The 13,813-nt window shown below is 42.3% G+C and overlaps 2 protein-coding genes across 23 annotated transcripts in view; both read right to left on the reverse strand.

The window, feature by feature from the left end:
- Nucleotides 1-217: 217 nt before the first annotated feature.
- LOC105930999 (la-related protein 6) lies at nucleotides 218-2,007 on the reverse strand. Its single transcript, XM_012869471.3, has 3 exons — nucleotides 1,546-2,007; nucleotides 1,270-1,456; nucleotides 218-1,185 (listed from the first exon to the last, which is right to left on the reverse strand). Exons 1-3 carry the CDS (start codon nucleotides 1,590-1,592, stop codon nucleotides 316-318), a joined length of 1,104 nt encoding a protein of 367 aa, XP_012724925.2. The 5' UTR covers nucleotides 1,593-2,007; the 3' UTR covers nucleotides 218-315.
- Nucleotides 2,008-6,724: 4,717 nt separating this feature from the next.
- Nucleotides 6,725-13,813, reverse strand: part of LOC105931007 (protein tyrosine phosphatase receptor type F) — a 280,629-nt gene continuing 273,540 nt past the window's right edge. For all 22 annotated transcript variants that reach the window (XM_036138431.1, XM_036138434.1, XM_036138432.1 and 19 more), the window contains 4 exons: nucleotides 13,100-13,225; nucleotides 12,249-12,403; nucleotides 10,830-10,965; nucleotides 6,725-8,997 (listed from right to left, as the gene is read on the reverse strand). In XM_036138431.1, the coding sequence (XP_035994324.1) occupies nucleotides 8,929-8,997; nucleotides 10,830-10,965; nucleotides 12,249-12,403; nucleotides 13,100-13,225 (486 nt within the window). In that variant the 3' untranslated portion in view covers nucleotides 6,725-8,928. The remainder of the gene's footprint in view (nucleotides 8,998-10,829; nucleotides 10,966-12,248; nucleotides 12,404-13,099; nucleotides 13,226-13,813) is intronic.

Here is a 13,813-nt window from a genome sequence, read left to right on the forward strand (position 1 = left end):
CTTCACATCCTTCTGCTTCAGCTTAGGATACACCCTGTTTTCCCTTTTCACACATCTATTCCACTCTAGTTAATTACAACAAATCTCAACAGTTTTAACACCACGATAAACTGAACCAAACGTCAGGAAATAGTCTGCTGAGCACAAGTAAATGCTGCCCTCATCTGTCAGTGGTTCCTAACTACATGCAGAAATGACTGAACATTCATCAGCTGAACTTACTTCTTTAATATAAATACATGTTCTGTCTTCTTATCACTGTTTTATTTTTATTTTCTTAGCTAAGTATTCTTCTAGATCTCCAATAAGGCTCTTTCATCCAAGAATGTCGTATCTCTGCCTTCTGGCTTGAAAACCCTTAGTATCACCGGGGCCAAAGGGCTGCCGCAGGACTTTTAGTATTAAGCCAGTTGTTTTCAGGTTCTCTGCCATCACGGGCTTTGCTGCACTGGCTGCAGATTTGCGTTTCAGTACCCATGGGCACTGAGAAATCTGTGTATTACGGTCTCCGGAGCACCAGTCTGTCCAGTTGTACCTCTTTGTTAATCCTCGCAATGAGTTCTTACTGGAGCTGGAGATATCCTGGCACGCTTGAGGATGGTGTGCTTCGGCTGTTTCTTCAGAAACCGTGAGAGGTGAGGGAGAACTTTCCAGAGGATCTCCCATGGAACATGTCCCGTCTCCTTTGTTCTTCTCTGATGGGTCAGGCTTGTTGATGCCCTGCACTGATTGCCATCCCAAAGGCACCACGCACAGGCCCCTCCCATCAATCTTCTCTTCTGCGAGAGCGCTGAAGGCCCTACGGACCGACTCCAAGCTATTAAACTTGATCACGGCACACAAGAGCTGGCCGAGCTCTCTGTGGCGCTTGGCGTAGCATTGCAGTTCCTTGGGAAGCTCCTCTCCGGGATGCAGGATCCAGACTGAAGCCACGTCACCCGGAATCCCGAACCTCTGGAGGACGCTCAGCAAGAGCGAAGGCTGCCCCGAGTCCGCTGCGTCTCCTCCGCTCTGCTCCTCGGAAGCGTCCCAGATGAGGAGGAGCCGGCTGGTGGGGGAGCACATCAGCCACTGAGGAAGAGGCTCTTTGCGTCGGACCTTGGTGCATTCGTCGTTCAGCTCCAGAAGGTCTGAGCACTCTGCGGCCGCAAGAGTCATGTACCAGTTTGCGGTCAGGGCCTTTATCTGTGGCAAATATTTAACATTTTAGCTTGGTTTCCATTCAAACTGCTCCAGAGAGAGCACACGAAACTGGGACGCCGGGTTTACCTTTTTCAGACAAGTGAGAAGCTTGAGGCTGACGTAACCCTGCTTGTTCTTCTGCATGTGCTTCAGCAGGAAGCCGTCCTCCGCCAGGTGGCCGTCGGAGAACATTTCCTCCAAGTGCTCCTTGATCTTCAGGCAGAGTAACTCCGCTTCACGGTCCTCTGCGTCTTGGTTAGACTGCGCGCTATTTCTGCGACACATGAGCCAAACACGTGATCCAGTGTACTGTCAAAACCAGCAGCGTAGGTCCGTCAGGCCTGTGATTTGAAATATCCTTACCCGTTCAGATGAAGCATTGTGCCTCCTAAGCATGCCAGTTCTGCCATTTTCCACGTTAAACACAGATGTTCAGAGAGAGACAAATTAAAACTACTGCAGAGGTATAACACAGCATGCAGAAAGTTTGTTTATCCAGCCACAGTGATGCCAGTTGCCGGCGTGGTATCCAAAACAACATTTTGTAAAATGCACACAGCCAGAATTCTGCCCCACACAACGCAGCCCGGCAAAACAGAGACAAGTTGCAGTCAAAACAATTTACTCCTGTAAATGAGCTTCATGTGGGCACGCTATTAGCTGTCATGAACTGAATATTATTATTAGCGCTAAAACTAAGCTCTGCTCTGCACAGCAGAGATAACAGCGGCGCGCCAACACAAAGAGCAGCAACACCATTAGAGGTGTGAATTTCTGCAGTGCTGCTCCGAGCTGAGCGCACAATCGGATCAGCAACGTGATTCTGCTTTATTCCGTCGAGCACAATGCTGCGCGGTCTATAGATGCATTTAGGTGTAAACAAAATGTGACACTTAAATCCAGCTCTGCGTTCTGCTTGTGTTCTCGTGTCCTCAGATGTGATTCACCCCAGTCGGCAGGGTCTGCGACTGCACGCTCAGAGCAGCAAATCCATCACCTAAACCATCTGCCGTAGGCAAAGTCCTTGTTCATTTGTGTGATTCATGTATGATACAGACACAAAGACGACTGTGCATTTGCAGGGAAGATGAGAGTGGATGATGTAAGCCGACCAAAAGTATATCAACTATTTTCGCTGAAGTAGCTTGTAGTTATTCTATGAAACTCAGAAGTGGAGTCGATGGATTTTCCTCATGTTTAAATGGCAGTGGTGTTTCAACGACAAACTACCAGAGCTGCTTGAAAATATATTAAAAAAAAAACATTTCAGTGACTCATTCCTTAAAATCCCTTCTAAGGCGAGAAGCGAACGGCGCTGTCAGATGCTTCCGAATCAACACGGCTCGTCATTGTCTCTTAGACGTTATTTCATTTTTGGATTGTTTGCAGAAGGTGGTACATTTAGCACAAATCGAGGTCTACTGCTCCGCTGTGGGAACAGTTTGAGAAGGCAGGCGCTGCAAGAGGGATTCAGGACAAAATTATTCTCAGACCACTTTATAAACAAGTAGCAAAGTACAGAGACATTAAAAAAAATTACAACAGGAGTTGGTCAGTCTTTGTTAGTTCATAAAAACGAAAAAAATGGAAAACAAAAAAGGTTGTATTCATTGGCATTAGTTAAAGAGTACAAATTAGTTATGAGTTACATTTTGTACTCTAAAACTGAAATATCTTAATTAGGAAAATGAATAGAAAGCTCCTCTTAAGTCAGAATTTTAAGTGGAAAAGCCTTTTTTTAAAGAATGAAAAAAAAAACACTTTTCTCATTAAAACTTTCATTAATTGTGCTACACAATCCTCTTTCATTTAATATGGTGCTACGGTTTTTGAAAATAAAATACTTGCATTATTATCTCGCAAATTAGCCTATTCACAGATTTTAGTTTTAACAGAAACTTCACTTGAAGTCTGACTTCCAGCTGTAAAGTTGGAGTTTTCTGACTAAATGTCAAAATTTAATATGGCTGCCTTGCATACAGTAGCCACGGTGGAAAAATGTCATGAATCTTTTCTCGTACAGTACTATGCTACCTGCCTTAGTTAACATATTTACATTGTTTAAAGCATGCCTTTGCATTTTTTTATTTTTAACTTAAATGCTAACAGTCGTTAACTTTGCATATTTGTCAGCAAATGCCACTGGGTTTCAAACAGACCTGTGAAGATACACTTGCAGTCTGTTCTAGTTTTTTTTTCTTTCTATTTCAAGCTAAATATACAATGTATATAAATACATGCATTGTATATTTGGTACAGGCTAACTACTGCTAGCATCCATATGCTAGCAGTAGTTAGCCTGGTCGCTGAGCATTTCAGTTAGCAAATCCTACTAGTTTTTAAACATGGATCAATTAGATTAAATTAAATTTAATTCCTACAGTGTTGATGCACATTACTGTAAAACTATGTATAGTTAACACTTGTACTACTATAGAGTGATGGCATATTAGTTGGCAAATCCAGCTGGTTTTTACAGGCCTACGTGAAACTGCGTGGGTAAATTGGGTTTGAGGTCATTCCTAGATTTTTCCATTTGCAGTGCTATACAACCTCCTTTAATAAAAATGTTGCTAACATATTTCACAGGGGAAAAAAATGGAGAAATACATTACATATTATATGCAGACAAACATTACTATTTTTTTTTTTATATGCTAACGGTGGTTAGCATGTACAAACTAGTTGGTCACTGAGCATCCAACTACATCCATGTGTCTCTGGTTTAATGTAATACACCTCAGTTTGTAATGGGTGACATCAAGGTTTCCTCCATTGTGCTTCCCTTTAAAGACGCTCGTTAACAGTTCCTCTTTTTATGTGTTGGTTCTTATTAACTTTATATTCTCTTATAAGTAATCATATCAACGTTTTTGCTGAGTATCCTTAAAGGCAGTCTAAGTACCACAAGGATTATTTGTTCCAGTTTGAGAACTAAGGCTACAGACAATAAATTCCCCAAACAACTTAAACCTGATTGGTTTGTGGAACTACAGGAGACCTTTTCTTGTAAAAAGGAATTTTAGTATGTGTAAAATTCTCTAAATTGCATTTATATTGCTTTTGGCACAGTAAAATATTTAGCAAAGGCCACAGAAGGAATCACTGAGGAACCTTTATATGCTGATGAGAAATTGAGACTGCGATTGTGATTCTGTCTCTAAGCGTTCTGAGTTGGAGACTCGGTTCATCTTCAACTGAACCAACTCCTGTGCATGTTTTTAAAGTCTCTGTGGTAACAACAGAAAACTTTTCCAACATTGTCATCTGAATAAGATTCTGTCCACTTCTTAGCGGTCCACGAAAATAGCATCACTTTTCCCAAGGACAGCTCAGCCACACCAGACATCTGACGAGAGCAAAGACGAAAACACAAATTATGCCGTCTTTCTGATGTGAAATCGCCAGAGACGTTCATTTTAAGAAATGACTAAGCCATCATCATGACAATTGAGCAAACTCTGTTCGGTCGCAGCAGACTGGTAGATGTGGCCGAAGGCTCTGAAATAGTTACTTATGGGAGGGTGAAGATGATTTTTGCCAAATAATAGTATTTTTCTCTAGGAACAGACAGTTTACAGTGCCATCCACACTTACTGGCTCCCCTGTTTAAAGATATGAAAAAAGCCCTAAAAATAAAATCCTTGTTTTATTGAAGTGGTAATAAAAGTAAAGGTTTACGGCAGTTTAACAGTGAGGTTTGGACATTTCTTTATCCCCCTTACTATCCTTACTAAAACTGTGCCGTAATCCGAATCACCATTGCAGCATCATTGCTTGCAAAATGGCAACCACAAAGGATTGCTTAAATATAATATTTGTTTGGGTATTATATTTCATATTATGAGTGTAATGCATGTTACTTTTTGAATGAAAGGTAGATATTTATGGCTGGTTGGATGGACTTTGACAGGCCATTGTTACCATATATTTCGGACTATAAGGCACACTTAAAATCCCTAAATCTTCTCAAATTGATGGTGTGCCTTTTTTAGATATTACTGTTGTGCTTACTGACCAATTTTATGTGGTACAATGCGCTCAAATCTGTTAAAATGTGTAAGTACAACTTTGGTAAGCAACGAAGCCGCTCCGCTCAATGGACATTCAGAGCGTTACGGTACACTGTGTCACTACCTGATCGGACCCTTTAGCCGTCTACAGTACTGCCTGATGGTAATGTCGAAACTAGAAGGGCATTCATGTAAAGACCCCCACATTCTCGGATGTAGTTCACACCCAAGAGGTATGTGCAAAGCTTAATTTTAAGACTTCTCGGCGGCAAGAAGTCTTTACACTCTTTTCTATGCGACACCAAGCTTGATACACTGAGCTGCTCCAAGCAGGCGGTCTCCAGGACGCGCAGCATCACCGTCCTTCTCTGTTCTCACTGACAGGTGTCAGCCTGCTGGAAAAGAAAAGAAAGTGCTCAGCTAGTTAATCACAGATTTTACCATGCGTTATGCCGCTTCGTCCCACTGGCAGAAAGTCTGGGAATTGTAGGAATTTTCCACATGAAATGTAGGCAACAGTACGCTCGACTATGAAGGGTAAGGCATCCACAGAAAGTCAGGCAGAGTCCACAAACCTCACTAGTATGCACACAGAACCACCCGGTATGTGGGAGCCTTTAGGGAGTCCGCGCCCGAAGTACAGGCTAGCAAAAATAAACCAAGTAAGTTGATTCGGTATAAAAGTTACATTTATTTTGTCCTTATGATAGAAACAGGGCAGTGTAGTCCAACTTCTCCGTCCTCCCGACAGAGATGGACTGAGAACTGTGTACGTGAAGGGGCGGAGTGATAGTACGCACTTAGGAAGAATATTTAGTGCACCTTATGGTCCGAAAAATACGGTAATGTATATTTTTAGTTGTTGAGGTGCTAAAGCTCACAAAGCGTGGGGATGGAAGAGAGTCTGAAAAATGTGGGCTAATCATAATCAGTGTCTTCATTGCAATATAGATATGAGCAACTTTAGAGAAAGATGTTTCCTTGTAGCCACTTGCTGGCTTACTGGAATAGCATATTCTCTTGTGTTACCCATTTTGAAGGCGGATTGAGGGACCCTAGCCCCTGAGTTGAGTATTAAAACCCTAGTTAAAGATGCTAATGAGGGCTGCTTGTTAAAAGTTCCTAGACCAGGGGTCGGCCACCTTTTTAATTAAAGGAGCATTTTTTTGCCTTTGCTATTCAAACCACTCGTCCTGTGCGGTACCCTATAGTTTCTGACCAAAACACTTTCATTAAATGAGGCCAATTGTGTCCATATTTCCATATTTGGAGAAAATAAGAATAGGAAGCCCATTTTAAATGTGAAGCATATGTAAATACAACAAAATCAGATAAAAGGATTGAAAACAACATCTTTGGCATTAGGGTCATTGTGTCGTAGACTTTCTATGCAGATTATCATACAGTAGAAGTGCTAAAAGGCTTCTCACATCCTCTGTATAAGGCAACAACCATTGCCTGTTTTCATATTAAAGTCATCGAGCCCATATGGAAGGGCCAAAATCCTTTGACCAACCTTAAAAAGTATGTTCAATTTTACAAAAAGTCTTTATTACATTTTACATATTTTTTTTTAATAATGTGGCATCTTTTTCCTCACCGACTAAATGTACTCAAAGAACCTTTCAGTCTGTGATTATGGTAATGCGATAAGAGATTAATTAGATTCAAGGCTTGTTACACAGGGAAATAACAACACATTAGACACTCAATGGAAGCCTTTCTCAGCAATGAAGAACAAATAAATCAGACAACCTTTCCCGGGGCTGTTTTGTGCATGAATCCAAAAACGTGGAATAGCCTTCTGGGGTGGTCAATGTTACCATGCACATATTCGAAAACGCTTAAAATTCCAAAATCAAAGCATCCAAAGCCGGTCTTTGTACAAAAACCCAATTATTTTACTTTATTAACATCAAGGTTTTTCTTTTTCATCAACATGTGATTCTTTAGTTCCAGTTCTTTATCAACAAATAGAAAACAGACTGTGTGTACAACAGATTGAACCCCTACAGCACTAAGCATTCACAAGGTAGAAATGAACATTTTTTTTGTTTTTGCCAGCGTTTTTTCGAGCCCCCTCCATCCCCCTTTGTCGATCCGATCGGCTCGGACGGTCCTATTCCCACGGGTCGTGTAGTAGGTGTGTGCTCGCCCAGTGAAGACCTGTTGGCTTTGATGATGGTTTGGGAGGGGGGGGGTTGTGCTGTTTCCTCACATGGACAACCAGCTGTTGAAGTTACAATGGTAGTACAGTAGATACAATGGTGTCTCCATTAATACACACTCTAGGACAGCAGGCTCTGCAGTGTCTCTAGATAGATCAGCAGAATTATTCCTTTTTAACAATATATTTTTGAAGCTGTGTATATATCTATGTGTGATCGTACATATATATAATCAGTCATAATTATATATATGTGAGTGTGTATATATATATATATTTATAGTTCTATTTCTGTATAAAATATCAGGTTTCAGTCCAAAGAGCTGAGTTTCTGTCCCTCTGTAGGAATGGTTTGATTCTGTACAAGTACCGATGCTGATGGCTCTGCTCCCCAAACCCATGACGAAACCGCTTCTGCTCCGCTCCAACTCCGGCGAACCCGACCGGGCTCGGCGGCAAGCGAGGCGACGACGGGGGAAAAGGGACTTGAAGAGCATCTTGACTTTATTCAGAGATCGTGAGTTTATATTGTCCTGTCGCCTACCCTTTGGGTACAAAAAGTCTGCTTTGTTCTCCGCTGTGGAGCATGAAGGCCTCAATGCCATAGGCTTCTGATGAAAAACAACCCTCCCTCCCACCCCCACAACAACAAAAAAAAACAAAACAACAAAAAACAGAAATGATGTGCTTCGCATTTCTGTGCACCTCTTTGCGGCTTTGTGTGTCTGCTGCGGTTACAGAGGGACAACTGCAGCAAGTCTGTGTTCTCCAATCAAATCTCCTCAAAGTTGATTTTTTTCGTAACGGCAAGTGAAAAAGGCAATCGGAGTTGTTGAGCTGACAACGAGCAAAAAGGAACGTTCGGAACATAAAACGAATGGAAACAAACACGGCGCAGTAGGAGAAACCTGACAGCAGCTTAGAGAACAGCGGTCCTCCTGGATTAGTGTCGAGCGGACGTCACAAACACGTCCACGTGTGCTAAAGTACCCTAAAAACGATTATGAATATAATGCTTGCTTCGTGTGAGAAAAACAAAACACAAAAAGAAATGTCTGGCGTTAAAATGATTAATAAAAACATAAAAAAACATCATACTAAACAATAACTCGTAGTGAATCATACTGACGAAATGACCAAACAGAGGATGAAAAGTGAGCGTCTGCTCTCTTTGTGCTACCAGTAGCCTCGGACAATCAGGGAGGTTTGGCTTCGACTCGAGTCTGCTCTGTCGCGTCTGTACAAGAGTTGTCACGTTTACAGTTGTCTCTGGGATGGTTCTGTCATCTTTAAAGCGAAAATATCGGGCGGGTCGCTGATCTCGACCTATAGCTCTGTAATTGGTTGCGATAACCCCTGACAGATGGCGGTAAGCCCGTCCCGTTCTCCACCTCTCCGATAGCTGCGAGGCGGGTGCCGGGGGTCGAGAGTTGGAGTTGTGGGGGGGCGGGGGGGGGGGGTGGTTGGCTGGGTGGGTCAAGTGATTTGGATGGATGGCGGCTGAAATGGGACACTTGGCACACTCCTGAGAGGTCTGACCGGGGAAAGCTGCTTCAGTGAGAGTGGTTACGTTGCATAGTGGTCAAAGCTTCCCAGGTACTCCAGTGCTGCCCTGTAGCACAGCTGGTACTGGTCCTACAGAGAAGAAGAAGAAGAAGAAGAAGAAGAAGAAGAAGTGAGCAAGTCTGATTCCTCTTTAAATCCACTAATGATTATTCCAATAGCCTGCTGCAGTGCCTTATGATTATTTTTACATATTGAACTTTGACATTTTATGTGATAGACCAACACAAAGTGAAGCATAATTGTAACGCAGAGTTTTTTTTACACATTAATATCTGAAAGGTGTTGCCTGCATAGTTATTCAGCTCCGTTTATCTCTAGATAAAATCCAGTCTAATAAGTAATTCCAGTCCACCGGTGTGTAAATCAGTCTTACTGTCAGTGAAGCTGTTCTTTGAGAGAACATTAGTGAACAAACATGGCGACCAAGGAAGGTGTGTATGTGCTAACGCCCTGAACACACCGTCCTATGGGGTGAATTTGGTCCCAATAGGTTTGCAAGCGAAGAACATGTTTTTATAAATTAAAGTTTGAAAAGAATGCAATCCAGAAATTAAACTTCTTAATACAAAAAAGTAATTTTGCTATTTTCTCAGATTTTATTTCTTTTTTTTTTTTAAATTTTTTACTGATCTTTGCAGACTGATTTTTCGAATTGCATTATTTTCAAAACAGATAATGTTCACTTCTGGGGGCGAAGACGCATTTCTATTGGTCTGCACGGACGTTAACGATATTTTCACTGGAGCGAGAAGTGAAGAGAATTTGATCTGCAATTTGAAAAGAATGCAATTCGTAAAACTCATTCTGAAATAGATATTTGAAAAAATAAAAGTCGAAAATATAAAATTAGTATAACTTTTTTTTTATGAAAAAAAAAGTCTTTGGGGATTTTTTTCGTTTGGATAAATAAAATCTGAGAAAACAACAACGTTACTCTCACCAAAATTACTCTCAAAGCCGTTGTTTTTATTAAGAAGTTTTTCAAAGTTTAATTTTTTTTCAAATTTCCATTTGCAAAACGTGTTCTTTGCTTGCAACGATAATGGAAGAAAATTCACCCTATGCTGTTTAAATATGGCGGCGGCTGCATCATGAAGAAGGAGGAAGACAACCGACAGGTCGGGGATAAACCTGTGGAGCACAATCTCCCAAGAAGGAAGCCATAAAAAGTCCTTTTAGCCACGCGGGAAACACAATAAACACGTAAAAGAGGTCAGAGGAGACCAAAATGAAAGTTGCGTGTAAAACACTGTGCGGTGGAAAAACGTCGCCATAAAAGCACCATGGCGGTGAATTCATGACGCTGTTCTTCAGTATGTGCAGATAAGAGCTGAATACAGGTCCACCCCAGAGGAAACCTGCTGGAAGCTGCAATAGACGGGGACGGAGCAGGACCCAGGGTTAAAATGAGACGGATTTAACTCAAACCATGTTCACCTGTTAGAGTTCCCTAGATCTAAATCCAACTAAGAGTTTTTGGCAGCAGTTGAAAATGTATTGTGTTGATCTATCACAGAAACCCCAGTGAAATACATTGTTTGTGGTTGTAACATGTATGGCTGCTGTAGGGAGTCTCTTTGCTCAGCTTAAAAAAAAAAAAAGAAAACACCATTTAAATTCACCCTAAGACTGTTTTTAATATCCGTTCCCTGCTACAGGGTTTATGTGTTTGCTTGACAAAAATCTGAAAAGCTGCCGTAATGCCACATGAGTTTGTGGTGGGATTTCTGATGCACCACTAAAGCCCCTATTAAAGTGGGATTTGTCACTAAGTCTTTGTTTTTGTGCCGCCCATCCCAAAAAAAAGAGGAGGACACTTTGGACAGCATCGGTCTTAAATCTCACAGCTATATAACATTAACTTTCAAACAGCGTCGCGGGCGTCGGCTCGTCGTCCTCACCTCGGTCTGCACCATGGCGGGCCGCTGGGTGCGGAGCGTCTTCACCGTCTGGAAGAGGTCCACCACACCCTCGTACCTCATGCGCTCCAGCACGATGCTGAGGGTGATGAAGACTCCGGTCCTGCCTACCCCGGCACTGTGGAGACGCAGATACTCATTACTGCCTTTTACAGTGAAATGAAGCCTCACGCGATTGATGCCGGGAGTTTCTCGGAGGGCAAAAATAACCTGAAGAGTGTTCTTTCATTTTAGTGTTATTACTTTTACTGAAGTCTGCAAGGGAAGCGCTGCAGGAACATTAGCATCCGCTCACAATAAAGCAGATAAAATTACCAAGGAGGCCACGTATCTAAATGAGGAATGTTGAGAAGCTGTTTCAGAGACGTGGATGCTGGAGATTTGACCTGATTAAAGCCCAAATTAATAGCTCAGATTAATAAGAAAGCACTGCGTTTAAAAAGTGAAGCAAAGCTTTCTAATCCTCGTCAGATAATCTCGCTGCACGCTTTCTGAGACTCCGCCAGCTTGTTGTGTTTTCTGTAAATTGAATCCTGGCCGTTTGAACCATTCTTTAGCTCCTCGTCTGGTTTGTTCAACACGACACTTTTACCTATACTTTATCAATCATAAACAGTGCTTTTCTGACCGTTATTCTGTTAAAAGACCCAAATTTAGCTCAAACTTTACCTGAGTAAAAAAAGAAGTGGAGACGGCAGTTTCAAACAGGAAAGAGGAGTCAAGCACGGTGGTGGCAGCATCGTGCTGGGGGATTGTTTCATGCCCACAGTAGAAAGAATATTTCATACGTTTAGCTCATATCTAAAGCTTCATAGTTGAAACTTGGACTCAATTGGGGTTTCTAACAGTACAATGGCTCCCAAATAGGCATAAAAGCTGGCATTAAAATGCATTTCACAGGCTAATATTTAGCTTAAGGAGTAGCCCTGACCTCAGTTCTGTTGAAAATGTTTGAAAGCAGAGGCTGTTCCAGGAAATCAATCGTTTTAAATGAGCTCTACTAACGTATTAATGGCTACAGAAATCCTGAAGCAGAGGTGCAAACCTATTAGGAGCCATTTAAGCAGATAGAGGGCAGGGCGTCTGTAAATATAAGAGTTTGAATGAAGAATTTTCGCCATGTGGGGATTAGACTCATAACAAGTTCAAACCTGTGCAGCCAGTTCCTGTTTTTAAAATAAAACTTAACTGAACAAAGAATGGCTCAAACAAACCCAGAGACGACGTGTGACGTCTGCATGTATGGAAACCTCTGACCACAAATGCAGTTTTTTATTTAATATTTAACCAACAAACTGAACCCTACAGGATAAAAAGACAGAGTTCTGATTGCAGACAATCGATTCTGAATGTTTTAAAGCGATCCCTCTTGGCTAAGTCTTTAACCTGCACCCTTCTCACCTGCAGTGTACAGTGATTGGTCCGTCCTGTCCAAACTGCTCCTTAGTTTTGTGCACTTGTCCAATGAAGTCGATGAAGCCCTCTCCGGTTTTTGGCACTCCCTGCTCGGGCCAGTCGGTGAACTGGAACTGGCGGATTGTTCTGGATTGTCCATCCTGAGGGGCGCAGATATGGATTTTCAGTACGGTTAAACCAACACGGTCTACTTTACAGACAGCTCCCCATGTGGCAAATAAAATAAGCAGCAGGGCTGCAGCTCCCACGCAGAAACAACATATTTTTATTTAATCAGTCGGTCCAGATCTTTGGGCCTTTTGTTTAATGTATATCCGGATGGAGTGGCCTGCATGTTTGCACAGGACTGCAGAGGCAGGGAGCCACGTGTGTATAAAAGAAGAAGTGGATGTGGGATTAGAGCGTTGCAGCCGTGGGAGCCTTCAGATGACACTGAAGGATATTTATAGCGCATTGAAACTACTGCATCACAGGGAGTTCCAGTGCTGGCCCCCTCAGGGACCCAAGGCTGTGCTTTTCATGTATTTTCACAGCAATCACACACACCGCAGACAATCTATAGAGGCAGCCTCCTGTTTCTAAATCTGGGTAAACGCGGCGCATTCACTGGGTGTCAGCCTGTCAGGGAAAATAACACGGGACATGTTCTGATCACCTCCGTGTGTTTCTTAACATTTAGCACCACTGCTGGGGTTTTGGACCTAGGAAGGAAGCTAGATTCTGGTTGGATGCTCTGATTTCTGGGAATTGCTGTTCGTTTTGAAGAAAAGTCCACAGACACACTGTTTTCTTTCTTTTTTCTTTTTTTTTTTGCCCTGCTGAGCGAACCGACGTACCCGGGCATCTGTGACTTTGAACTCTCTGAGGATGTACTGAGGCATGTTGTACTCAGCCATGGGATCCACCACAAAGTACTGGTACCTGGCCGAACGCTCTGCTGGCCAGTACTGATGGCACTTCTCCTGCAAACGAGAGAAAGACAGACATTTTCAGCAAAAATCCTTTGGAATAATAACAATAAAAGCCCATTTTTTCCTTTTTACTTAACGACTTCCTGTTGAACGAGTGTCGGTTACTGGAAGTTATTAATCCTTTTCGGTGACTGAGACGTCTGCGTTTACAAAAGAGAATCCCCAAAAGACTAGCCTAACGTTTCAGAAAAAAACTGATTCATCTTCGGTGACAAAATATTTACATAATTTGTTAGCGTTCTTGACTACAATCATGAGGCCTTTTATTTCTGTCAGCTGCGCTTACGGTTGGAGAGGGTGATAAAAGCCCCAAATTGCAGCTGAGTAATGTCAGGATCGCCTAAATCATCAGCAGAAGCAGCTCAGATTTATTTGATGGGGGACCGAAACGGTTCTGCAGACTTTATCTTTAGAAGGAGCCGTTAGAGGTTTTTGCTAAATGCTTCTTTTCCCCCCCAATCATTGAAACTGGAAAAAGCGCTTTGCAAAAAGTTGATTTAAGCTGATTTAAGACGAATGGAGCCAAATCCAGGAGTAAAAGCTCAGTTAACGCCACCCCCTCTGCGACACCCGGTGGTG

The sequence above is a fragment of the Fundulus heteroclitus genome, chromosome 6 (genome assembly GCF_011125445.2).
Source record: "Fundulus heteroclitus isolate FHET01 chromosome 6, MU-UCD_Fhet_4.1, whole genome shotgun sequence".
In the NCBI taxonomy this organism is placed as follows: Eukaryota; Metazoa; Chordata; class Actinopteri; order Cyprinodontiformes; family Fundulidae; genus Fundulus; species Fundulus heteroclitus.

Excerpts from the sequence above, each read along its gene's own strand:
- LOC105930999 (XM_012869471.3), bottom strand. The coding sequence starts at position 1,592 with ATGGCAGAACTGGCATGCTTAGGAGGCACAATGCTTCATCTGAACGG. Across the intron at positions 1,457-1,545 it reads ACAATGCTTCATCTGAACGG|AAATAGCGCGCAGTCTAACC; the intron begins GTAAGGATATTT and ends CATGTGTCGCAG. Across the intron at positions 1,186-1,269 it reads TTCTCACTTGTCTGAAAAAG|ATAAAGGCCCTGACCGCAAA; the intron begins GTAAACCCGGCG and ends TATTTGCCACAG.